At 38.4% G+C, this 25,725-nt stretch overlaps 4 protein-coding genes across 6 annotated transcripts in view; 1 reads left to right on the top strand and 3 right to left on the bottom strand.

The window, feature by feature from the left end:
- The first annotated feature begins 330 nt into the window (after nt 1-330).
- Nucleotides 331-9,640, top strand: LOC108670348 (beta-glucuronidase). The gene is made up of 11 exons (XM_018157815.2): nt 331-775; nt 1,295-1,564; nt 2,318-2,472; nt 2,701-2,897; nt 3,154-3,297; nt 4,085-4,257; nt 4,641-4,784; nt 5,005-5,089; nt 6,321-6,497; nt 7,146-7,284; nt 7,479-9,640. Exons 1-11 carry the CDS (start codon nt 366-368, stop codon nt 7,904-7,906), a joined length of 2,322 nt encoding a protein of 773 aa, XP_018013304.1. The 5' UTR covers nt 331-365; the 3' UTR covers nt 7,907-9,640.
- Nucleotides 9,641-9,696: 56 nt separating this feature from the next.
- LOC125178927 lies at nt 9,697-11,721 on the bottom strand. Its single transcript, XM_047883814.1, has 3 exons — nt 11,534-11,721; nt 11,097-11,315; nt 9,697-10,532 (listed from the first exon to the last, which is right to left on the bottom strand). Exons 2-3 carry the CDS (start codon nt 11,306-11,308, stop codon nt 10,430-10,432), a joined length of 315 nt encoding a protein of 104 aa, XP_047739770.1. The 5' UTR covers nt 11,309-11,315; nt 11,534-11,721; the 3' UTR covers nt 9,697-10,429.
- Nucleotides 11,722-11,746: 25 nt separating this feature from the next.
- Nucleotides 11,747-14,398, bottom strand: LOC125178928. The gene is made up of 2 exons (XM_047883815.1): nt 12,594-14,398; nt 11,747-12,323 (listed from the first exon to the last, which is right to left on the bottom strand). The coding sequence occupies exons 1-2, from the start codon at nt 12,806-12,808 to the stop codon at nt 11,846-11,848; spliced, it is 693 nt and encodes a 230-aa protein (XP_047739771.1). The 5' UTR covers nt 12,809-14,398; the 3' UTR covers nt 11,747-11,845.
- Nucleotides 14,399-15,347: 949 nt separating this feature from the next.
- LOC108670347 (mucin-12) overlaps nt 15,348-25,725 on the bottom strand; it is a 37,042-nt gene continuing 26,664 nt past the window's right edge. For 2 of the 3 annotated variants that reach the window (XM_018157812.2, XM_018157814.2), the window contains 11 exons: nt 25,103-25,507; nt 24,711-24,865; nt 23,901-24,260; nt 22,482-23,711; nt 22,137-22,309; nt 21,662-21,966; nt 21,098-21,211; nt 20,501-20,555; nt 18,028-18,136; nt 17,509-17,574; nt 15,348-17,248 (listed from right to left, as the gene is read on the bottom strand). In XM_018157812.2, the coding sequence (XP_018013301.1) occupies nt 17,557-17,574; nt 18,028-18,136; nt 20,501-20,555; nt 21,098-21,211; nt 21,662-21,966; nt 22,137-22,309; nt 22,482-23,711; nt 23,901-24,260; nt 24,711-24,865; nt 25,103-25,507 (2,924 nt within the window). In that variant the 3' untranslated portion in view covers nt 15,348-17,248; nt 17,509-17,556. The remainder of the gene's footprint in view (nt 17,249-17,508; nt 17,575-18,027; nt 18,137-20,500; nt 20,556-21,097; nt 21,212-21,661; nt 21,967-22,136; nt 22,310-22,481; nt 23,712-23,900; nt 24,261-24,710; nt 24,866-25,102; nt 25,508-25,725) is intronic. The other variant, XM_018157813.2, reaches the window with a different exon arrangement.

Below are 25,725 nucleotides of genomic sequence, written 5' to 3' on the forward strand. Positions count from 1 at the left end.
TAATAGATGAGTACACTTTGCCTGCTCCGAATGTCTTAAAATTAGGTTTTATTTCAAGTGTCCCAAATCGCCCCATTCCCAGAGAAAAATTGGGATGTTTTTATTTTGCAAGTGGCTACTTACAAATAGCATTTGGAATCATTTTAGAGATGACATATGATAGCCCTTGCTAAGACTTTTAAAATGAGCTCAAACTTGTTTCTGAAATGTTTCATGGTGAGAAGTTATTGATGAAAAATGCTCGAAATTTTCCCATATTACCCTGTTAGTTGGCACTTCTATTCAAAATTCAGTGAAGCTTTAATCAACATTTATTGCTTTCTATTTCCAGTTTCACGGCAGTGTGATTTGAAGGACTCAATGACATGGGACCTCTTATTTTGATCTTGCTTCTTTGTGCTGGATTATCCTGTGGACTTGATATTATTAACCAAGAAGAAAGAGTACCAAAGTCTTTTAATGACAATCATGAAAATTTTATGTTTGCAACATTACCAATTCAAACTGAAGATGATATTGTGAACCAAACAGAAGTTCCTGTTAGCAGTTGGGGAGGTCTGTATCCTCAAACTTCTGTATCTCGTGAGGTGAAGCCTCTAGATGGTGTATGGAGTTTCCGATTAAGCCCCAAGGATGACCCTGACAAAGGATTTAGAGAATTGTGGTTTGAGAAACCTCTGTCTACTACTGGCACTGTCATTGCCATGGCAGTCCCAAGTAGCTATAATGAAGTCACTGAAGATAAGAACATACGTGAACACGTTGGATGGGCTTGGTGAGTTTAATAGGTTTTATTAGGGTGATAATGATGTTATCAAGGTTTTTGGCACATATAAGAACAATTTTTGATTAATAAATTAGCCAAATCAATTATTCTGAGGGGTTGGGCAATAATGGGTTTTGTGATGATGGGTTGGTTAATTATTTTCTGTTATTTAAGAAAAGATATAAAATAATTGTCAGAAATAAAAGTTTATATTGATGAATTCTTCAGCCTCAAATAGTTGCATGGAATAGGTTGTTTATAGCTGAATCTCAATATCAATCTACATAGTAGAGTGGGAATATTGATATAAATTTCATGCATTAAAAGCCCAAGATATCATTTAATTCTTTTCTATTAGTTTTCAAGTCTTCCATCCACATTGCTTGCTCTGCAATCAAATTTGTTTCTTGAAAATATTTAACAAAACCCTGATATTTGTATGGATATTTTTTTTTGTATTTTTCTGACATGACAGCCAATTTAGTATTTATATTTTTGTACACTTGTTAATAGAATTGTAATTGCCAGGTATGACACACAATTTTATGTTCCGGCGCGCTGGCAAGATGAGAAGAAGAGGGTGGTGTTGCGTTTTGGATCAGTTACTTACAACTCAATAATTTACCTCAATGGAAAAGCCATTACTTCACATCTTGGAGGCCATCTGCCTATAATGGCTGATGTAACTTCCTCCCTGATGTATTCATCCAAAAATTTGTTGACTGTGGCAGTTAATAACACTCTCACTCCTGAGACCATTCCTCAAGGCACCATAATCTTCCATAATGACCTGAGCAGGTGAAGTTAAATTCTCTAAGGGAATATTCATAAAATTACTAATGCATTCCTGTTTTCAGCCTTTCATCTTAATTCACTTTCTAAATTATCTTGATTCACTTTTGAAAAAATGGATTCATCATTATGAGGTGATAACCACATACAAAAAAATCAATGAAAATTCACCTTGTAAATTTCTCTAACTTTGTTTTCCCATGAATTGAGTGTATGTAGCAGCTATAGCAATAGATGACACTTATTGATGTTGAACCACCAGTCTGCACCAGAGCAGGCTGCAATTCTAGGATAGTGCACAAATTTACTTTCATTTTTGGGTGGATACATGTCCCTTTCCAGCTGCAATTGTTTGAGATGTCATCATCTCTAGACTGTGACTGGTTGTGGGATCATGATGTCTTTATATCCAGACTGTGATGGGATATGCAATGGCCTTTCCAATATGCTATGTATTTTTGGTCTTTTAAATCCTCTCTAGATTTCCACCCTGCACCAGAGCTTGCTACTGTTGCTTTTGTATGTGCATTTCTCCACCTCTAATATCCCCTTGTACAATAAAATACTAGAGCTTTTTCTTACAGAAAATGTACCTAGTACGTATATATATTTGCCAGGAGTGCTTCAAGTCAGGTCCTTGTGGATATTTCAGCAAATTTTTCAATTAGAGGCATTTGTGCAAAGGGGCTTGCTAGCTTGAGATAGTACTTAATTCTATTATCATTGGTTTAGATAATTATGTGATCTTGTATTTTTCAGATATCCTCCTGGGTATTTTGAGCAGAAGTACAATTTTGATTTCTTCAATTTTGCTGGTATTGATCGACCAGTTTTTCTCTACACAACTCCTCAAACCTATGTGGACAACATCAGAGTTATAACTAAAGTTTTCAACACACAGGGTTCTTATTCTGGTGAGCCATGAATGAAAATTGATGGCCTTTAAGGCTTGTTCTCGCTTATTTTAATGTTCCAACTTAATAGAAGCATGTGTTATTAAAAGTTTGTGAAGATTTTCTTGTCCATTCAGCATTCATGTGCCATGAATAATTAGGATGAAGGTAAACAGGTAATTTGTGGTTGTACTACCTTTCTCTCACATGTTTATCATATATACATAATTATGGATTAAAACTTCACAGCTTCCATTGAGTATGACATCACATCCCAATCACCTGCTGGCCAAGACAATGCAAGCTGTTCTGTATTTCTTGTGGATGCAAACGACACATTGGTTGTGAATGGCAGCAGCTGTAGTGGTACTCTGACAGTGTCACAGCCTCAGCTATGGTGGCCTTACCTTATGGACCCAATTGCTGGCTACCAGTACACTCTGTGGGTTAGTATGATGCTAACAATAATTTATAACCAAACTGAGTTTGAAATGCACTCTATTATTCTTTTCATCTTCATTGAAGTATTTAATAAATATTTCAGAAGAAAGTTGTGAACTTCCTTTTCAAATGTTTGACAAACTCAGGATAGGTGCAAGTATTTAATGCACTAAATGAGAATTTCTTGGAATGTGTATATTGGGAATATAAGATTTTGTCATTTTCTCCTTTCTCCCTTCTATTTTGATGCATTTCTGTAAGGTGCGTGTGACTGGTTCCTTGGATGAGATAGATGAGTACCCGCTTAAAGTTGGTCTACGGGAGGTGGCGTGGAACACCAGTGGGGTGACTATCAACGGCAGGCCCCTCTACATACGAGGCTGTGGCAAGCACGAAGATGCTGATGTGAGATGCACTGATCAGTTTTTTTTTCTAAATCAGTGGTTCCCAAAGTTTTGCAGGCTGGTGCCCCTTGGCTCTCGGGTGAATTTTTAGTGCCCCCCCACAGACACATAATATTCACATAGGGCCCCACACAGACACACAAAAAACTCGGATTTTAAACATTTTCAAAAACTTGCACTAGAAACCGAGGAGAGGTAAAAAAACAGGTAACCTATTGCTGGGAGCCATGTGCTACACATGTTTTGTACAAATCGTCATACATAAGTTCGAACTTCTGACTTTGACTTCGGACTGCTGTCCCCTTTCCACGCTCTTCTTCCTCACTGCCCCCCCTCCCCCAGATCTTTCCATCGCCTCCAGGGGGGCGGTACTGCCCAATTCAGGAACCACTGCTCTAAACTTACTTTATTTAAATTAATTTGATTTACCATAGAGGTTGTGATAAATTTTAGATTTTAAATTTTTGACATCCTTCAAAAATATCCTTAGAACGACCAAATAATGCAGTAAAATTTTCTTTATATTGGTATCTGCCAAATGCACTTAGTGACACTAATGTCTCAAGCAACAGGAACTTTTTAAGAATTAGACACCTTCTGAATGACATGTTAGCTGACCCGGTGAATCCCAATTCATGGAATGAATCCCATTTCTGGTGATGAATTATTTTGAAATATGTAGCTTTGGGAACTATCTTGTTGAATTGCATGCAAAGAAAGGATTTCACATTTTGTAGAGCGCTACAATGATGATGTTTGAACCTATGTTCACATTGCTATTATGCCAGATACGAGGTAAAGGCTACGATGCAGCCCTTGTGGTGAAGGACTTTGCTCTGCTCAAGTGGCTTGGCGCGAACTCCTTCAGGACCTCTCACTATCCCTACGCCGAGGAGATCATGGACCGCGCCGATGCCGAGGGCATCATGGTCATCGATGAGAGCCCTGCTATAGGACTCAGGTGCAGTTTTGTTTAGAGAACTTGTCGGTAAAGAATAATAATTTTTTATAGGTATGTATTTTATCAAGTGTGTAATTCCATTCTTGGAGGTTCTTTTGTAGATCTAGAGCCCTGCTACTGGGCTAAGGTGCAGTTTTATTTTGATCAGTTATCGTTATAGAATATTCAACGTTAAAACGTTATCTCATTTTGATCTATTTACAATTGTCAGATTTAATTCTTAAATATTCTAAAGGTTATGTTGCTTTCCTCTATTTTTAAGTGTTGTTTTTCTAACAAAAAGATTATACCTTAAAAATTAGAATGTTAATGCCAATTCATGTGCATAAATGTAAAGAATACTCGTTTGTACATCAGCAGTTTAATAAAAAACTTTGTTTTAGTGGGTTTGATCCAGCGCTGCGCGACCGCCACATCGCAGTCATGGAGGAGTTCATCATGAGGGACAGGAACCGCCCGTCTGTCATCATGTGGAGCGTCGGCAACGAGCCTAAAAGCTCCCAACTTGCCGCAGACGATTATTTTCGGTGATGAATGTTTCGCCTAAACATATTTATTTACATGTATTCTTAACTAATGAATATCGTCCACTCTTTCTTATCATCATTGATGGTAATATTCTTCTACTACTTCCTTTGGGAATCATTTTGCGTTTGTTCATGTAATTAAGGCAACCATGATACTGAAATAATATGATATCTTAAACCGCTGATAGAAGTAAATTTCATTATTTCTGTTACAATGGAGAGCTGTGGTGAACGCTTCCAAGCTCGCGGATCCTACTCGACCTGTGACAGCTGTGCTGAGCGAGAGCGTCAACTCTGACTTAGCTGTGAGTTATTCTTTTACAAAGTCCCAGGAATATATTTTTCTTCTGAAGATAAAATTCTTGACAAATGAATTTAAATCAAAATACCTACCGTAAAATGGGGTTACTTTGACCGGCGGGGTAACTTTGACCACTTTTCGTTTTTTTAACAAAATCCCCCAAAACTCCAAAACGATTTGACATAGAAAAATTTTGTTAATGGCCATCAAAGGCCTAATACTGAGACTACGTAACACAATAGAAAGATTTAAAAAGTTTGCATATCTAATAGGTTAAAAAATTAATAATGTGACCCACAAAAAAGAGCTATTATTTAAAGCCTGTCAGAGTACCCCCTCCAATTTTTTTTATTTTTTGGTAAAATAACTCCAGGTGTTGATGCATTGTAGTTGAACTCTTCTAGTTACATATGCAATTGACAAATTTTAGGAAAGTGTCATAGTTTGCAAATGGGGGGCGCCGCCCCTCAATGGGGGAACTTTGACCACCTGGTGGCAGCCGTGATGGGGGGTAACATTGACCGGCTTGGAAATTAAGTTAAAATTACCATAGGTACCTATATAACATTTTATGTTTGATACACCTATTAATGTTTTTTTCTTTATGTTTCAGACTCTACAGAATCTTATATATGGTAATTTTAACTTAATTTCCAAACCGGTCAATGTTACCCCGTCACGACTGCCATTAGGTGGTCACATTTCGCCCATTGGGGGGCGCCGCCCCCCATTTGCAAACTATGACACTTTCCTAAAATCTGTCTTTTGCATATGTAACTAGAAGAGTTCTACTACAATACACCACAACCTGGAGTTATTTTACCAAAAAATAAAATTGATTTTACCACCCGGTCAAAGAAACCCCAAGAGCTGGGGTAACAAAGACCATCACTTTTTTTGAAAATACATCAAAATTATGAGAGGCAGGAGCCAGCAATTTATGGTGAGTAAAGCTAGAGTATAGACCTGTATTTTGCATGTTTCAATTTAAGTTTAACTTATCTAGTAAAAAAATGGCATTGTTTCGAAATAAAAAAGTGGTCAAAGTTATCCCATTTTACGGTACTTTCAATGTAGTCTAGGTTTACGGTACTTTCAATGTAGGTCACCATTTCATTATACCATAAGATAAACATTATTGCCTTCATTTTATCTACAATAATCATCATAGCTACTTCGAATTATTTCTAAATTTAAATTTTGTTTAGGATGACACATACTGTTTCGTGTTGCAGGCGCAGTGGCTGGACGTGATCTGGGTGAACCGCTACTTCTCGTGGTACTCAGACACCGGCCACCTGGAGGTGATCCAGCGCCAGACCGTCACCGAGTTCCAGGAATGGCACAGCAAGTTTCAGCGACCCGTTGGCATCTCCGAGTACGGCGCTGGCTCCATACCTGGCCTGCATATGGTGCGCTCTGGTAATCTTGGTATAGGAATTGTGTGATTTGGCAGCCCTGGCTCCATACCTGGCCTGCATATGGTGCGCATTGGCGATCTTAGTACAGGAACTGTGTGATTTGGCGGCCCTGGCTACATACATGGCCTGCATATGGTGCGCATTGGCGATCTTAGTACAGGAACTGTGTGATTTGGCAGCCCTGGCTCCATACCTGGCCTGCATATGGTGCGCATTGGCGATCTTAGTGAGAGAATTGAGTGAATTACATCTATGGTGTGAAATGAAAATCTTGATTGCATTGAATGAACTTCCCCGAGGATGCGTATGTGATACTAAAAGGCACTTCACCCACTGAATAAAAAAGTTTTAAATTACATTCTAGTGTTTGCGGAAATGAAGACATTGATTGTACACAAGTGCGTTCAATTGCATTCCATTAGATGTAGGTTAGTTTGTGAAATGGTACATTTGAATTTAGTATTTAAGTTGTGAAATAAAAAATAAACGAATTCAAACTTATTATGAAGAATAAAAGGTAACATCGTTTGGGATGAAGCATTTTTCTTTGGTTCATGTTATCCTTGCATAATGAATGAATGCTGGATTTCCATGGCTGCGCTCCAAAGGCACTATACAGAATATTGACCACCACTGCAGGGTCCGTCGTTCACGTGGAGTGAAGAATATCAGACTGAGCTTCTCCTCAACAACTTTAAGGCCTTCGATGACTTACGTGACCAGGGCTTCTTCATGGGAGAAATGATATGGAATTTCGCGGATTTTCTTACGCCTCAGGGTGAGCCTTAATTTAAAAATAACTCGCAATTCGTTTATTATTTTGATTTATTCGAATCAATTTTTTAGCGTTCCGTGTTTATCTGGCTGTTGTTCACGTCCCCGAAGAGTTCAAATCACTTTGAATTACAGTATGTAAGCTCAGATTGGCTCTAAATTTAACGCTGACTTTAATCTATATTTCCGGGCCTCAAGAATACAATCGGCCAGCGATGTGCATGAAGGGTCTCTTTACTCGGACACGCCAGCCCAAGATGGCGGCGCAGGTGACCCGCGCTCGGTACCACGACCTCGCCGAGTGGGACAACTCGTGCGAGCGCCGGCAGGGCTCCACGCCCGACGAGGATGACAGTACTAGTGAAGAGCTCAATGGTATCTTCGCCATCCCGGCCAAAGATGCTCGTCTCAGAGCAAAGGAAGAAGAGTCGTTCAGCGAGTTTGACTACGACGATTTTGAGGCAAAAAGAAAAGAGGGTGAGGTGCTCGATACTCGCCGGGGGATTGTAGAGAGATCGAGTGAGTTTCTTGTTCAGTCCCAAGCTCAGTGTCTCTCGGACGCCGCGGCCTCCAGGCAGACCAGAGTCCAAGCATTTGCTCATGTCTTTGGTTTCGGGCTTGCTTGATCCTCAGTTCGTTGTAAAGCATACGTGAAATACACTGCTTCGACTGCTCTCAGAGAAATGGTTTAGACTTGTCCAAATATCGGTGCACTTTTTGCACTCCTGTGTGTCATCCTGACCCTGTTGGGCCGGGCTTATTAGCGCTACTTCCGCTCTCTGCCCTCTCTGTTGCTAAAAAATGCGTCACTATTTGGGCAATGTTACACATTTGTTCTACTGAATGCGCGGGCATTTATTTATCAAGCTCACGTCCATACGTCTCAAGTTACTGTAATTCATGTGTGGTATCTATTTTATTTGATTTGTGGTTTGAATTTATCTGTGAGTTCTTTAGTTGTGTGATATTCAGGCAGCTAAGTGCTGGAATTGCATTGGTTATTCCATTCACCCTGTAATGCTCAATCTCTCTTTGTTGAACAAGTCTGCAAGTTTGTTTAAAGCAACGCTAACATTTGATTTGTTTAGGTTGCGGTACGAGTAATTCACAGCCACTTCCTGGTAAGGTAATAAGCTACCTATTATCTAGCACCACTAGTATGAGGTTATTGTGCTGTTAACTCGCCACAAGATCCAATGAAGGGAACAAGTTACTTGTTAACATCCACCACAAAAATTTTATGGTTCAGGTAATTCACAAAAAAATCCCCTATTAAGGGAATAAGTTACCTGTTCACTAGTCCTGTACTCAAGCCAAAGCTACAAGTCCGATGAGACGCTGCCATTTCTGTTACCGCACGCACCTGTGCTCACGCTTTGCTCTAAAGATTGTGTTGGGGTTTTTTTATTTTATTTAATGTGACGTTGTTATTTATTGTTCTCTTTCATTTGTGGAGTTTTATGCTAATGTTTGTGATATATAGAGTAGGCATAGGCATATTATAGTTAATAAACAGTAACGGTAACAGTACGAGTATAAATATATATTTTTTAACTAAGACGGCTCAAAGCTTTGTCCCAATTAGCCGTGAGAACTGAGACCACATCGAATTTGCAGCGGCAATACGGGAGACGAGGCGTCAAGTCGGTGGGAATTGGAGCTCCAAGAAATTCTTATGTATTTTTTATATATGGTATTTATTCATTTTCAACATGGCATTAGCATACATTAGTTGTCATAACAGTTTATCTCCAATGTCAAAATTTTTTTGTTATATTTGTCTCTTTTTGCTCCTTAGACAATTTCCTGGCATCCATTTGCTTCTTGGCAGCTTTCAGACTGATTTACATTTTAAATACGCGCATGCGGTGCCGTTTATAGAAGAATCGCGCAAAATTAAAATCCATGAGCTATACGTTGTACCGACTGCACAGAGTAAAACTGAAACTTCCTAAAAGGCCTAGCCAATCCTACTGACGACTTTTGCAACGTTGTGCTGGCAGCCAAATGTCGCCAAATCTGTCGAATTGAACACTAATATTCAAGGGTGCGACTTGATGATCTCTAATTCGTACGTACAAAATATCTCGTCTTGCCTCAACTCGTTATGGCAAGTCTTGCACCGACGTATTGTGTCTAACATCGTTATGTAACGTCTCTTTTAATATGTCTTATAACGTTTCATTTTATCCAGGATGTAATTATTGTCCGAATATATAACTTTATTCGTTGTCATAATTCCTCGTTATTTTTGTTCGGGAAATTTCTCGTCTATAAGTTTCAGCTGCAATTATCTACTCGGTAAATGTTGATTTGCCAATTACATGATTGAATAAATCTATATTTTTCTGCTTAAAGGATTCTATTCATTTAAATTTCCTTCGAAAGATGTTCGCTCAGGGATGTCAAAGAATAGTCGATGCAGAAAAAATTTTATTTGCAGTTATTCAAAAGTCGTTTCCTTGCACTCTGGAGGAGACAGCATCTGCAGTCGTATTCTATATTATTCCTATTGTTCATCTCGTATGTACATTTTTAGCTCTGAACCGCCAATTCAATGATTGACGTTTCATGCACTTTGAACGACCGATTGTATAGTTTCTAGAGAATTTATTCGGATTCATGCTGTATCATTTTCAATTCTCAATAGACCATTTTAAGTTTTCTTGCATTAAAAAAAGGTACAGATGAGCATAATTTATTTTCAGGCCTTTTTCTGATTTTTGCGGTTCGCGACGCTGCTGATGGAGAGCCGTCCCCGAGCATTGTCGTATTACTCTTCTGGTGCCAGTAGTAAATTTTCGATGGGAAAAAGTGTAATATTACATAACTAACTAACGGAACGTAATATTACATCCGGATTATATAAATATATATACGACTCAGTCAACGCCGATGCCTTTCTTTATATTGAGCAGAGCATATATCTCACTTCGCAGATGGGTAGTTAGCAGTTCTAAGGTTATTCAGCGCTTTCTTTTCTAATTATTTCAATGAATTGTGATTAATTAGCCTACTTATAGGTTCTCTTTAATCTTAATCTTTTAATCTTTAATTTTGTTTTTAAAGCCGTTGTCATCAACTGATTTCCGACCCCTAACACGTTCCATAACTAGTTTAATGGAGTTTTCTTAACTGCACGAACGACGTTACGTTGAGTCGGCAGTCTTGGGGACATCGTTGCGGCTCACGACCGACATGTAGGCAGGCACGGGCGCCGTGGGCATCAACATGTACTCATGGCCGCGGTGCCTGCAATACATATTTGTTTTGTAAACTAAGTGCAAACGCATGAAATTTGAAGGAAGTTCAATAACTTGGATTCTCCAAAAGCACCTGATGCGATGTAAATTATTTTAGATTATGATTAAAATCACAAGGTTGGGCCATTCTTATCTCTTGTCTAATCTGCAAGGTGGTTTGTCAGCATTCGTTTTTGTGTAGTGACAACCTAAAATGGGTTGATGCACACATTTGCGGGGAAATTTCAGTAAATTCCGCAGATGAGAGATTGTCTAAGAATTACAAGCTCGAATAAAGTCTCGGTACGTCTGAATAAATCAAATGTACCGAGAATCTGATTTGGGAGCTCCAACCATAACCATGCTGATGTACCACACTCGTCGGCCATCATGGTCCGTCCACTAGCGACACCGAGAAATGAACTGAGCTTCGGAAGGCTCAAGCCTATGGGTTTGAGCCCCAAACTCCTGTCATTTCGATGCCTGCCACTACCCTTGCGCTACAGTGGCTCCGTTGCTAACGGAACGAGAAAATAATTTTGCATGGAAAACTTTTGAACTTCTTACCGCTTACCTTTGAGCTGATATCCTCTGCGTGATGACCACCCCGACCGCCAATATTATGAAGAAGGTGAATATGACGACATCATACAGCTTAGCGTAATGGTCAAGCTTGGCGATGGCCATCTGCATGCGGTCGCTTAAGCCTTCCTCGTATCGGCCTGGAGTCCCAGAAAGGCTGCTGTTGAGTCCAGTTCTGTTCCATGCTTCTTCAGGCAGCCACATTTCGTAACTAAGCTTATGGGTAGTTTAGTTAGCAGCTTCAAATGAAAACGATAATCAAACCCTATTTTATTTTCTGGTTTAAGTTTTGCCGGTGTACGCTCTATTATTGCAAAATCATCTAATGTATCGAACACGTGTTCGCCATTTAGTTTCAGAATTGATTGAGAACAAATTGAAAAATTTAACCAAATTTTGAAAAATTGCTGCCTGAAATTTTACCGTTACCTTTAAAAATGTGAGGAGAGAAGTTATTCTCGGTCAGTGGTGAGAGAGAGGAAATCGCTGTAGTAGAAGCTTTAAGTTTTTAATCCTACAGTTATGATTGTCGATTGGCGATAAATTGTTTGAATCAGTAACTAAAACAGGTTTTGAAAAAATTTATGAGTAAAACTTTATGTTGAGAAATTTTTCAAACTTTGTTTTAAACGCGCTAAAATATTTATCCTATGATTTTGCATAAAATTATCGTTAGTTAATTCAAATGTAATTAATCGCATTGACGCTGAAAGCTGTATTCAATATGAGTTCCATCCGAGGCTATTTAGATCTTGTTTTATTTTCTGAAGACTGTACTTCAGTTTTTGCAGAGGTGCAAGAACTCGCTTCGTAGAACACTTCATCGTCAGTGAAGTTTTCAGCATCGGCGTCAATTGATTTCTTAGAATCAGAGACAGTTTTCTTCAAGAATGGATTGTTCGAAGACACCTGCCTTTTTGGAACCGCACCTTGAGATATGTCGGGAGTTGTAGAAGACTCTGTCGTCGAGGCTTGGGTTCTCAGGTGTTCGTTTGCAGATTGGTAGGTAGGAGGATCCTCGTTTTGAACTGTTGACTGGTAACTTGGAGGCTTATCTTGTGCAGGATATATGTTGTAGTTAATGTTGTTTGATGATGAAGGCTTTTGATTTCTAGGGTACAGGTGGAAGTCAGTACCGGGATGGGATCGAGTGTCAACAATGGTCATGTAGCTGGGCACGGCGCTGGTCTGCACCAATACAAACTCTTCGTGAGGAATTCTGTAATGAAAAAATCAGAGTTCAAGGAAAAAACTCAGTCAACCAAGTAAATCGCTTGACTTTGTCCTTAAACATAAAATCAACTCATTTGGTTTTTAGGGAAAGCTACATACTTATGGTATTATATCGAGTGTCAGTTTCACTCTTTTTGACCATCATTGTTATAAGTTTTTTTCAGGCATTTCTTTTAAATCAATTCAGATGAAAATATATGATGGTTGAGGCTTTACTATATTTATTGTCTTTTCGTAAATAAAATCCTCTTATTACCTGAGGCTTCTCTTGCACTGTGTGATGGATGCGATGATCAGTATGAAGAAAATGAAGAAGAGAAGACTCACGACGAACAGACCAGTGTGGATGCTAGCCTTACTGTAGGGAAGAATGCTGGTTTCTTGCAATTCCGTTATAATGAATGTATCAATACTGCCTTCGGGCGGAATGGGCGTTGTGTCATGAACGGATGAAATATTGAAGATCTCCATAGATTATTGGTTGAGGCTACAAGACAGCTCGGGGGGACGTTCTATGTGATGGCACAATTAGAAATTCACATTCTGAAGGAACTGATCCCAAGCTCTTTTCTCAAAGCCGAGATCTCGAGTCCATTAAACAACTTTAAAAGAGAATCTCAAATTATCCACAGTTAATATGTATCGCTGTGAAGCTTTTTCGTGGTTCCGACAACCAGCGTGACTACGATTTTTTTTAACGATTTGTTTGTTTGCCCTCAGCAAGCTCGAAGATATATTTGTCAGAAAGACAAGTTCTTGGAAAACATTACGCAAGCAGGTTTTGTTTCCTGTTAAACGTTTGAAAAAACGTGTTATCCTGATCCAAAGCTCAACCGTTCAAAGAGTTTCACAAAGATTGTGCACGTACAGCAGTTGGTATTGCAAGTTAAACTACTTGCTTTATTGTAAATGAAGTAGAAGAAGAAAACACGTAGTAGAAGATGCGCTGAATATTTTTCGCAGTAGAAGAAAACACGAAAATATTCAGCGCATTACCCGCAATGAAATTTCAAACGATAGGTTTTTCTATCCTTATTAATGCAAGAACCTTGTTACTCTGGTCTGGTATCAGATAACATCTTCGATCTAAGTAATCGATCATACAACTTTTTCTCAACGTCCATCTTCATTCGCTCTGGCTCATTATACTACCAAAAGTGTCTCAACCATGAATCGCGAAGCTAATTCTCCATAATATTCCCACTATATATACCAGTTAAGTGTCGGTTATTGCTACACTTCTGAGTGTGAAAGTGTCAAAAACATTGAATTAGTTGAAAAAACACCTGTCATTTTCCCTTGTATCCAACCAGATTGCGCCTGTAGCATAACTTTTAGTGCAGCGAGCATTTCCAAGAACTGGCACGCATCTTTCAAGGAAACGCCGCTTCCTCATCGGCCTCGGGAGCTGGTGTAATGAATGAGACTACACGTCAACCTGAGCTCACTATCGACCCTCATTTTCAGACATGGATTTCGCATCTCCAGACGCACATTAATTTCGCTTCTTCAGACATATTTCGGTTTCGCTTCTCTAGACATACATTTCAATTCATTATTCTCCTTATTGGATTAGCTCTTTTTACAATAAAATTGGTTAACGATTAGAATGATTTTAGAAATACTAAACAGCTCTAAGGAGCGCAATATATATTTACTACTGACGAAGACTGCTGGTTGAGTCATCATAAATTGCATTTGATACTCATAACTGATGGACTCCAGTGAAATTGAAAGTGCCGAAACTCTAATATATTAATTTTTCGAACACTAAAGAAGCTTCTAATGAAAGCAAATGACTATAAACCAATTCCTTATTACCACATTTCCCTTCGGAATCCCTTCTAATACTTCATTCTCTATTGGCTTGCAAATCGATTTAAACAGATGTGCATAATGAAATTGTGCTGGAACAAGCAACGACCGAATTCATAGAACGGCGAATTATAAAGACTCGCGTATTAATTGTTCAGTATTAATTCATATAGTTAATTATTTGAGTATTATTGTTATAAATGATTCAACGATTCACAGCAGGGGCTCCAGAAACAATACGCACCAGACCAAACGCCACGAAGTACTGCTGCCGCAGCACCGAAATCAGAAGCTGCAGCGCACGTACCTGGTAAATATCATTGGTGATCGACATTACTTCATGTGCACTGTTCGCATGTTATTATATTATTATTTGAAACAATTCATACGTACAAAGCGAGAGCTCAACGATCATGATAATGAGTTTATGCTGTATAAATTAAGAGAGTGAACTTTGTCAAATGATTTTTAAAACAGTCTATTATTGCTGAAAATCGTAATGAATGATTATTGAAACGGGATACGCACTGTGAAAATGAAATGCTAAATTTTATTAAATAAAACAATACCACGTAAGCAGCTCATGCCACGCTAACCCATTTCATCACGTAAATGGTATAAAGTTGTCCAGTTATCTCTCTAGAAACTCCATGAGAGAAGAGGACACATGTGTGATTTTTAATTCGCTATGAGCAATATTATTGACGCGGTCCACCCAGCCCAGGTGGTGGCACACTTGTGTAAAGTCAGTTCAGCTGTTGGTCAGGCTTCAGCCCCGGACTGCAGTTCCTGCCTGCTACTTGCCTCGAACAATGAACGAAATGCTTCTTCATGAAATGAAAGCTATAACATTGTTACACTTCCGAAGTTCCGAGTGAAGATGATCATTTCCTTGCGAAAAAACTTAGATGCGAAACTGGTTGAAACGATTAGCTTTTCATAGATTTTCTTGATAATTAAGTGAGGAACCGGATTATGTTCAATTTTGATGAACATTTAATTCAGACAATGATCAGTAGTACACTCGATTGCCTGATATATTATAATATATTAACTATTTTAATATGGCCAAAAGTAATTATACATAGCTGTAAATATTGCATATGTTTATATTCATGTATGTATGCATTTCAACCAATTGCTAAAAAGTAAAAAAAATTGAATTGAACAAACTGGGAATCATAGAATTATACACTCCTCTTTGTGAACTTTAGCTTCACGATTTACTTATCACAGAATTCATTACAGAAACGTAATAGTAAAAAAAAGACAAACAATGCAGTGTTCACTCCACGTTTATGCCCGATGACTAATAAAATCAAGTAATAGTGAGTGACCCTGATAAAGTTTCAGATTTTCACTCACGCTATTTGGACAATTGACATAATGACGCTAAATTTAAGTTTGACCACAAGTGATCAAGCACAAGATCGCCTTTAAAACGCGAGGTTTACGTACCTTAATAGGAAATGTACAACTGTCTACCAAATGCTACAATTTGTTTTCCGGTTTTCAAACAAAGGCGAATCATACAGATGCATCCTCATACGTCAAAAATAATCATACGTGATTTTCTATCGTAAAATTGAATGAAAATATTCGAAACAAAACATGGAAGATAACAAATTTTCACAACCAAACGGATTTGGGATGAAATCTTTATCAAACATTTCTTCACTTCAATTTGAGCAGGCCTCATGTGAATGTCCGAAATGGATTGTTGTCTCAATTTTGTCGCATTTGATCATGTTAATTGAGTCACAAATGGAAAAAAATATTAGCCTTCATTTGTAAAAAAGGAGTCATTTTCAGTTATGATCACGCCTGAGCGATAACAACTCGTAAAATGTGAGAATGTAATCCATATAGGATTTGAGTAGACTTTTGAATCTCATTGTGCTCTAATGAGCAAACAACAGCCAAATTCCGAGTACAACTTAAAAACCAAAATCACCGAAAAAATCTTCAATAAAAAGTTTACCTTATTTTTCTACGTAGTATACAATTCAATTATATGTCCTACTTCAACAGTTTGAAGGAAAATGAGGAACTTACCTACAAATTATTAGTACAATACAATACAATAGCAATAAAATTGACCAATAGCAGTTGGCTTACTTGCACAGCCGTTCGGTGATGTCAGCGCTTGTTTTAGGATAATGTAATTTAATTTAGTACATGTATTTATTATTCGAATGCAATTTCACGAATATAAATACAGGCATTTATTATTCGAATGTAATTTCACAAATATAAGCCTAAAAAAGACTATTTTTACTTTCAAGGCTCTACTTGTTCCCGGATGTGTTGGGAAAAATAATTTTGTGGCAAGCCAACACATACAAATATTGATATCAACTTTCATCCGCTAATAGTAAATCACATCAATCGAAACCTTATAAAAACAGCTCCTAGAAGCTGCGGTTAAACCATCTTGGAAAAACCAATTAAAGCTTCGATTTTTACCTTAATTGTGCCAATATTAGACGATTAGAATCAGATTCGATTTATTTACACAAGAAACTAGTTACAAATGAATAATTGTCCACGCAGCAATATGCTGATACTACGAAAAACCATAATGATGAACAAGTAGGGCAGTAGATAGGCAGTGTATATTACAACGATTGAAAATCGTGTTGACTAGAAAACACAACTCAGAAAACTTAACCCCGGAATTAACTCAAACCTAACGACACTCGAAGATCATGCAAACCAATTTTCAGCCTGTGGAATTCGCACAGAATAAAAAAGGAGGGAATTTCAAAACTTTTACGCGACAAGAGCGAGAAAAAGTTACTTCCACAAGAAAATTTGTACGTGAATTCACCAGTCGTGGGTAGATGTAGCCAAATTTATCTATAGCACGGAAGTTGCCTGCTTAATTTCCTTTAAAAAAGAACGATATTGCAAATTTAGAGACAAAATGACCTCATATTAACCAACATTAGAGTAAGTGTGTTGAATGATGAATCGCATAACAAATCAAGGTTTTGAAGAGCCAGTAGGTCTCATCCTTCAGTAGTAGCAGCCATCAAGTTTAACTCGCTTATGTATCATTCTGAAGCTGCAGCAAGCTTTCCATGCTCATCGTATCTGTTCATAGAAATGAGCAGTGTATTGAAATCATGCATTTTCATCTCATATTCATAGAAATATAAATAACTCGCAAGCCTTTTGCATCATGATAAGTTAGAAAATATTAAGACAGGAATATTTGCTTTATTGCGACACGAATCAATCACATACATCACTTAATTTGGCCGCGCGTATAGCAATTAATAAAAATGATAATCATAGTTTATTTGGCACATTATATGCTCAATGTGTGAAATCTAAGTCAACTAGACACTCACCTTTAAAAACTCCAGTATTTCTGAGACATCGGAGATCTTAGTAGATTTTCAAGGAACGTATCGTCTCTGAAAAGTCGATTAAATGAACCATGAATAAATTCCAATAAATGAAAACTGACTTGTTGACTAATGCACATTTCGGCTCGTCTATCATGCTCAGTGAACCGAGTTAAGTTAATTGAATCTGAGTCCCAGTAAAAAATTCCTGGATTTAGAGTATCGTGTTGATGCTCGTGTTTAAAACACTAGTATAAGTTAATATTTAAGTAGATTTATGCCACCATCTAAAATTATGCAAATGAACTACAAAAGACTTAGGAAAAATCATATAATAACACATATAATCATGAAATATGCGTTTAAAAGAACATTTAATGAAGAAGTGAAAGCTAATCAATTTTTCAATTCTGACCGTGCTGCCAAGTCAGTCAATTATTCATTCAATAAATAGTGTTTGTATTAATAATGACTTCTTATTATGCTGTACTGAGGGAACGAATTTCACGACAATGAACTCACTCTAAAAGAAGATCCAAAGCTGTCCTGGGTTCCGAAGGAAGATCGAGCTGATATGGAATCATACGGTGAACGATACTCCAATGATGTAATCCTTGTGCTACTTCCAAAACTGAAACAGAAAGAGAAGTCATACTAAGAGCCCTTGCATTGTTAAATTAAGTTATACTATCTCAGTCACCCATTTGCAAGCTTTTAACTAATCATCAGAGCTGGGAAGCGCTACTTGGAAATGTAGCGGCGCTACCGCTACCGCTACATGCTCTAAATGTAACGGGCGCTACCGCTACCGCTACACCCACTAGATTGTAACGGGCGCTACCGCTACCGCTACAGTAAAATGTAGCGCGCTACATTAGCCGCTACAATGGCCAAAATTATTGGAAATCTCTAAATATTTATTGTTCTGCTATTGGGATTTACTCATTAACATTTAATGACAATAAAACATTTTTAAAACATATCAATGCAACTTTATTGCAATTAACCTAACCGAACTAGTATGGGTTACCCCAGGGTTAGATACAGTAAATAGAAGTTACAGTTATTTTTATGTTTTACCTTCCCTACATGGATGTGAACTTTAATCTACCAATCTAAGAAATTATCCACATATACATATAAAAATCAGTCTTTTTTTGTATATATATGTGGATTATTTTTGAGATTGGTAGATTAAAGTAGACATCCATGTAGGGAAGGTGAAACATAAAAATAACTGTGAGCAAACTGAAAGATGAAAAAAACCTGTAAGTGGTAACTGGTAACAACTTAACAAGTAACAACTAACATGTTGACACTAGTAACAGGCTGAGGTTGACAACATTACACCGAAATCTTTCGTACAGTTTTATTCTGTAATTTATATTATGTATGTATCATGCTGGTTTTTAAATAATATTTAATACTATTAAAGGGACCGGCTACCTAAAAATGGGAAATTTTGGCTTTACCGTTTTCTTGACTCATTTTGTAGCTGCTGAAAAGGCGCGTCTAACGCAGTTCACCGCATGTCTGTGCTTGCTATAATTTTTGCGTAAGACAATTTTAAAAATATATATATGAACATTTTTTAACAATATGTACAAAGATTTATTTGAATTAAATCTGTATATATAGATCATTACTCTCGTTAATTACAAAGTGTTTGCACTCGTTTGAAAGCTACAAACGAGACGCGTTTAACAAAGCTACTACCATAGATGTACATCATTACATGCAATACTTTTTTGTGTAATGCAGTCTTGAACTTTTATAAAATGATCATTTTATATCATTATTTACAAATAAATGGTATTTATATGTCATTATTTAGGATAATTGCAAAGTGTTTGCACTCGTTTGAAAGCTACAAACAAGACGCGTTTAACAAAGCTACTACCATGGATGTTCATGCAATAGTTTTTGCGTAATGCAGTTGTAAAGTTATGTAAAATGAATATTTTATATATATATTTATATATAAAAAGTCCCATTTATAGCCAATTACTCACATTAAATTGAACATAAATAGGTCTAAAGACGCGTGATGGTACCTTGAATGCAAATAATTGGCAATGGGAAAGCTTGGGCTACAATATCAAGACTTTTTGGGCATATTCTTCTGTTTTCAATGAATTTTACTTTATTTGGCTCCCATGAACAATTTAAAAATCCAAAAAACGCCATCTTAAAAAAATTATAACTCCAACAGTTTTCAAGCTACGGCAATGAGAGACATACCATTCGATTTGTAAAAACAATACCTAGCGACTCTAGAAGCCTTTTTTTAATATGTGCATGGTTTGACTTATACATGGGAGGGGGAGGAAGGTGGGGGGTAAAAATGTAAAAAAATGGGAAGAACGCGAAAAAAACGATGAGGAAAATAAAAAATCGGGGCTCTACAGTCGCTAGATATTGTTGTTACAAATCGAATGATATGTGTCTCGACATTGTGATTTGCATGTGATTTGCAAAAGTTATAAACTTTTTTAGAGTACCCCTTATTTGCCGTTTTCTATTAATTCCACGTTTTCTTTCATTTAATAAAATTTACATGAACAAAAAGGTATCAGATTTCTGTTTTACATATGTGTACCAAGTTTCAAAATGATCCGTCTGTAAACAAAAAAGTTTTGTTGGAGGGTAGCCGATCCCCTTGAGTAAAATCTAAAGGCTTTATCTATAAATGTAGCGGCAGCGCTGTAGCGGCAAAACCTCGTATCGCTACTTAAATATGTAGCGGGCGCTACCGCTACCTCTACATTGCCTTAAATGTAGAGCCGCTACCGCTACCGCTACTGAAAATGTAGCGGACGCTAGTAGCGGCCGCTACATGTAGCGCGCTACTGCCCACCTCTGCTAATCATAATAATGAATTTTGACTAATGAACGAGGAAACAACCACCACTATTTCAAAATTTTAATATTAGATATCAAAATAAGTAGCACCTTTTTTGCAAAAGAGATTTTGTTTGTATCTAAGCGCTTGTACCTTGGTGCGTAAAGAGAGCTGCGAGCCATGCTGGAACTGCGGTAACGACTGCTCCCTGTAAACAAAGATGTGCAAAACGTTGAAATAAAACGTTGAAATAAATATAACATTCAAATAAAACCCAGGAGTAGAAATCTATATTAATTAAAATCGTATAATCACCTGTGTGACATAGGTGACTTGTATCTGAAAAATTTTCTACGCGAGTAATCCAGCAACGTGTAACGTGACTTTAAACCTGACGACGGTTAATTAATAATTAACGACTGCCCAAAACTTGAAATAACAAGAACAAATATTGAAGTAATAGCGAAAAAAATGTGTTTTCATAACACACAGGGTAAAACATGAAACGTGTATATCTTCTTGTGGAGAAGGGCAATTCGGCACCAGCTTCATATTCTCAAGAAATACGAAATATGCCTTTACACGCTAGTAAACTTTAGGGCCAGATCTGTTCTCGTGCAGAAAGGCTTCACATAAAGAACAAATGCATGCAAAGCTCGCAGACGATGATCACCGAACTCTCATAGAACGTAAAACGTAATACGGAACTTTGCACGACGAAGGGAAGTTAATCGAAATCAAATTGAGTACCGAGCATCGGTGCCCTCGAAGAAGCATCTGTCTTATCAAGCCAAGATCTTAGATCTGCGACGAAACTTGGTCTTAGAATTTCTGCATCGGCATTTTCTGGTTTCGTTTCACGTTCTGTGAATAAGAAAACGAATAAGATTCGATTTCTTCATTAAATCTGGACATTTTTAAGGAGTAATTTACGAAGAAAAATAAACGAATCAATTCGAGGTAGAATAATATGTATCTATTAATTGAAGATTTATCTAAAAAATCCATGGGTACTTTAACAAGGTGTGGGATTCCACCCAGCTTTAGAACAGAAAAGTGATGATTAAATTCAGTAGGTAATGATTTCTTGACTGGCTCAAATGTCATTATAGAAGTGTAACAGAATTTAACACCAATGCTACTTTTTATAGTATCACGGCAGCTTCTCGGAATTTGCAAAAAAATCTAAGAGAAACTAGTATGTTCAGTGAGAAACGCGCATTCGCAGAAACTAGTGAGAAACGTCGCATTCAGATGGTTATTTATATTTTAAATTTTAACACTGAATTAGATTACAGCGTTTCAACATCATACCGTATAAAAGGGCTTTGGCACTCGTCAGTTTTGCTTTGACGTCCTCTTGGACCATGGAAACGTGATCCGACCAGCCGCGGCTCGAGAACTTGCCACCAATGAGCGAACTTCCCCCGAAGGACGAGCTGGACGAGCCAAACGACGTAGATTCCCCACGTGGGCTAAAGAGCATCTCTCTGGATGTCCATCTTCTTCCCATGGAAGACAGGGTGGACGGACGCGAAGTTTCTTTGATGCTGTGGGTGCGCATGAGGCTGCTCTCGCGGCGGGTGTCGAAACATCGTTCGTCCAGCACCGATTGTGCTCTGTCAAAATGGGAAACATCGCCGGTGAACTGATGATAAAGTTTACTTCCACAGTTTTTTTATAGAGCAACAAACATTAATTTCAGCTACTTTAAATATTATAGGAATTCAAATGGAAACGAAATTTATAGGCACATGCAAAATAAGCGTGAAATAGATCGCAAATCTACCGTTCATATCTTCTAGCACGATGGGGAGAGAACGTCGAACATTCGTCGGCGCCAGAAAAAGGTGCTTCACGCTCACTATCCTCGGCGGCGGGGGTGGCGTTGTGTGGCACAAGAGCCCGCTCGCCACGAAATAACTTTTCTTCCTCTTTACCTGAACTTTCCTGACATTCTTTCTAGAAACGAAAGCATACTAAATTAGTCAAACTGATCTAATATATATGAAAAAATATTCGCAATGAAATGAGACTTAATCACTAGAAAATAATTCTTTTCCTGTAAAAGAAAGAAAAATAAACAAGACTCGAGATTAAAATCAATTCAAATACGGTCTTAAATGTTGCGTACCTGATGGGATTGAAAATTTGTTATTTTTACTTCTTTTCGACAGCATTCACAAAATTTTGTAGAGGTGCTTTCACTAGTAGTTTGAACATCCATCATCGGCTTGCTGTCCAACCGCATGTAGGGCATATTTGATGTATTGTCTACCTTCTTGCATGAATTAGAGGAATCATAACATTGGTCGTTGCTCGAAATTGAGGTAGACTGTGCGTGACTCTGACTAGGGGATTGCGAAGGTGGTTGAGGAGCTCTGTACTTCTTTTGTTTCTTGATGAAGACTTGAGGCCTAGACTTTGGTGGATTAGTACTGCTGCTGCTGCTCGTGTTATTTTCTGTCTTACTTTGCTCTGGATCTGTTGCTACGCTTTCGTGACGAGGAGGTAACGGAGGGAGTTGAGAGGCGGAGTGACTGTTCACAACAGGATTCATGTCGGAGGGCTCATCTCCTGTATCTTCCAGGGGGGCTGTATTTGACCTGCTGTATTTGAATCGATCTTTTGCCCCAGACATTGTTCGCCAAGAAACAATGGCAGACGATAAGAGTTTTCCTCTGCGTGGTCTTACAAAGGGAGTATCGTCATCCTCAAAATCTGCCTCGATATCAGTGGGCGTATCTACAACGGCCGGGATGGGGGAAGCTGAGCTGCTGCTGCTTGGTGTACTTGAGACTGAGCGGGTACTGCTTGCCATGCTGCTAATACCGCTACTGCAGCTGTTACTGTGAGGTGGACAGGGGCTTACACTCGTCGGGCGAGAATCGCAGGACGAATCAGTTAATTCATGCGAACTTGGTTGTGGTGAGCACCGAATGCGGCTTGTGCTTGTCGTGGACGTAGAATGAGCTGGAGGATGAGGCGGTCGCGGAGGAGGACTGGTTGGAGGTGTGCGATGAGCATCAGCAGTAACAATGCGAGAGTGTTCAGCTCTCTTGGAAGATCCTAGGGGTAAATTTGGTGGAACCTTCCTGCGACTGGCTGGTGAAACAGGTGACTCTAAGTTTGTGCTAGAATTTGAAGCTGTTGTTAAGGTGCGAGATGAACCTGTAGGTGAAGTTACACTACGAGTAGGTGAATTCAGCATTGGAGGAGTTGCCAAAGAATCTCGACGTGTTCTTGGCATCTGAGTCTCGTTGAGATCACATGAGGTTTGGTGCCGCATGAGGTCGCGCTCTGAGAACATCTCTCCACAGAACTCGCAAGGCAGCATAATAGGTGCAACTCTTCGTTCCTCGGGCTGCCAAATAGTGATGGAGAGTATTTTTGTAAAAAGTTTTTAAGAGATCGGTAAACAGGCCAAAGTCAATGGTTGGAAGTTGCATATATACAGAGATTCTTAATGCTCATCGAACATTTTAAAACATTTTTCCTAAATACTTTATTTCAGCTTTTTAGTTTAATTAACCTAGTATAAAGTTATACTCACAGCATCTTCTTTAAAAGAAACTCTCTTCTTGAGGCCTGTGGAGCTTTTTGGGCGAGCCCCCATGCCTCGGCTGCTACTCAGAGATACGCCTGAACTACCACCGCCTGAGCCGCTGGTATTAGAGTCACTCGAAGACTTGGTCAAGCTTGGTGACCTGCTGGAGGCTGACAAAGAAGAAGAAGACGAGTAGGACGAGCTCGACGAACCACAGGACTGAGAGGGCGTGGTTCTCGGTGAGGCAGGAGGACGATTCTGAGAGTCACGTCGGTTCATGGCCCTGTCGGTTCCTTTGTCCTGTTCATCGTCACTCGAGTCTGACGAGTCCGATGACCGCATCGTGCGTTGCGTCACCGCCGCAATCTGATTATTAAAATCTACCTATTAATTAGCGGCAGAATTTAAATGTCCAAGATTTCATTGGAGTCCTACGAGAATGAAGTCAGTTTAGAATTGTGTAGTCATCTCTAAGTTTTATCATCACTTTTCGTACTGGTAAATTAACATCAAATGTATTTTTCTTAAGCCTATTGTAGTATTCTGGTTATTTATTTTTCTTGAAATCAATAAATAAATAATTTTCGGCGAATAATTGACAGATTTACTTCGAATAATGACTTTGAGGTTTGAGCCCCCATAAAGACCACTTAACTGTTGCAAACCTTCCTATTTATCATCTGACTGGTTTCATGTGAAAAAACATCGGTTGCAGTTGAACCGCTCTAAGAAATCTATGTAGCAATTGTTCAAAAATACGATCAGGACTGTTCTTTTACATAACAATATTCGTTGACTGACACTTAAGCGACGTACCGCTCGCTCAGGCATGCTTTGAGATCGACCGACGATGGCCCTGTGTTTCTTATTGAACTCCGCGGCCGGGATGTCCTCGTCCGCCTGGGCCAGTTGAAACGCAAGCCATCGGTCATATTGCTCTTGTGTCGCATTTACGGGTGGTTCTCGGCGACCTGCAAGTAGCCAGAATAATTATTAATGTGTTAGTGCACATATGCGAGCACATAAACAAATTATTTTTATGTATAAATATGTCATAATATGCAGAAGTATTTTTATTACTGACAGGACTAATTATTTTAGATGGAATTTTTCACGAAGAGCAATGGTGCAAAAAATATTTTATGTTTTTAAGTAACCAATAAATAAAGTGACTAGACTCTTTCCATACAAGAAGTGTCCTGTTTCACCTCGACGATGCATGGATTCGGCAGGTTCTGGCTCGTTAAGAGAAGAGCTCAGCGCCAGAGACGTCGGCCTTTTTGGCTTAGATTCTGATGAAGTTATCACAGCTCTCGTGGTCACATCAGACGAAGCAGAATGTAACGACGAGCTGTTAGTCTGTGCTTTCATTTCAACGGACGCTGAAGATACAGATATTTGTTCCGTGGTTGAGTTTTTCGACTGTTGTGAGATGGATGAACAGCAGCAGTCATCATCGTTAGATGAACCGGTTGTGGTGCTTGTGTTACACGTTGAGGTGTTGGTGGTGTAGGAGTATGGAGTGTAGGTAGGAGGTGTATGGGAGTTGTTGGGTCGTTGGTAGCGATACGAGGTGGAACTGGTACGGCTCGAAAGCAAATGCGACACCATATCTGTCAACGAATGAAGTTTGTCACCTCGCATTTCAATTACAAATAATCACAAAACAAACTATTCATGAATTTAAAAAGGTTTTTCATTTATTATTTTTTTCTTACGTTTAGGGTACTTTTCTTAAAATTAATCTGCGTGGTGACGTTATTTTGAACCTATTCTACGTGATTTTTGCAGATAAAATGCAGTCCACGGACATTTTTTAATCATGAGCGCA

Source organism: Hyalella azteca, unplaced genomic scaffold (assembly GCF_000764305.2).
Source record: "Hyalella azteca isolate HAZT.00-mixed unplaced genomic scaffold, Hazt_2.0.2 contig13728, whole genome shotgun sequence".
NCBI lineage: Eukaryota > Metazoa > Arthropoda > Malacostraca > Amphipoda > Hyalellidae > Hyalella > Hyalella azteca.

Excerpts from the sequence above, each read along its gene's own strand:
- LOC108670348 (XM_018157815.2), top strand. The coding sequence starts at position 366 with ATGGGACCTCTTATTTTGATCTTGCTTCTTTGTGCTGGATTATCCTGT. Across the intron at positions 1,565-2,317 it reads TTCCATAATGACCTGAGCAG|ATATCCTCCTGGGTATTTTG; the intron begins GTGAAGTTAAAT and ends TGTATTTTTCAG. Across the intron at positions 4,785-5,004 it reads GCCGCAGACGATTATTTTCG|AGCTGTGGTGAACGCTTCCA; the intron begins GTGATGAATGTT and ends GTTACAATGGAG.
- LOC125178927 (XM_047883814.1), bottom strand. The coding sequence starts at position 11,308 with ATGTGGCTGCCTGAAGAAGCATGGAACAGAACTGGACTCAACAGCAGC. Across the intron at positions 10,533-11,096 it reads CAGAGGATATCAGCTCAAAG|GCACCGCGGCCATGAGTACA; the intron begins GTAAGCGGTAAG and ends TATGTATTGCAG.
- LOC125178928 (XM_047883815.1), bottom strand. The coding sequence starts at position 12,808 with ATGGAGATCTTCAATATTTCATCCGTTCATGACACAACGCCCATTCCG. Across the intron at positions 12,324-12,593 it reads CAGTGCAAGAGAAGCCTCAG|AATTCCTCACGAAGAGTTTG; the intron begins GTAATAAGAGGA and ends TTTTCATTACAG.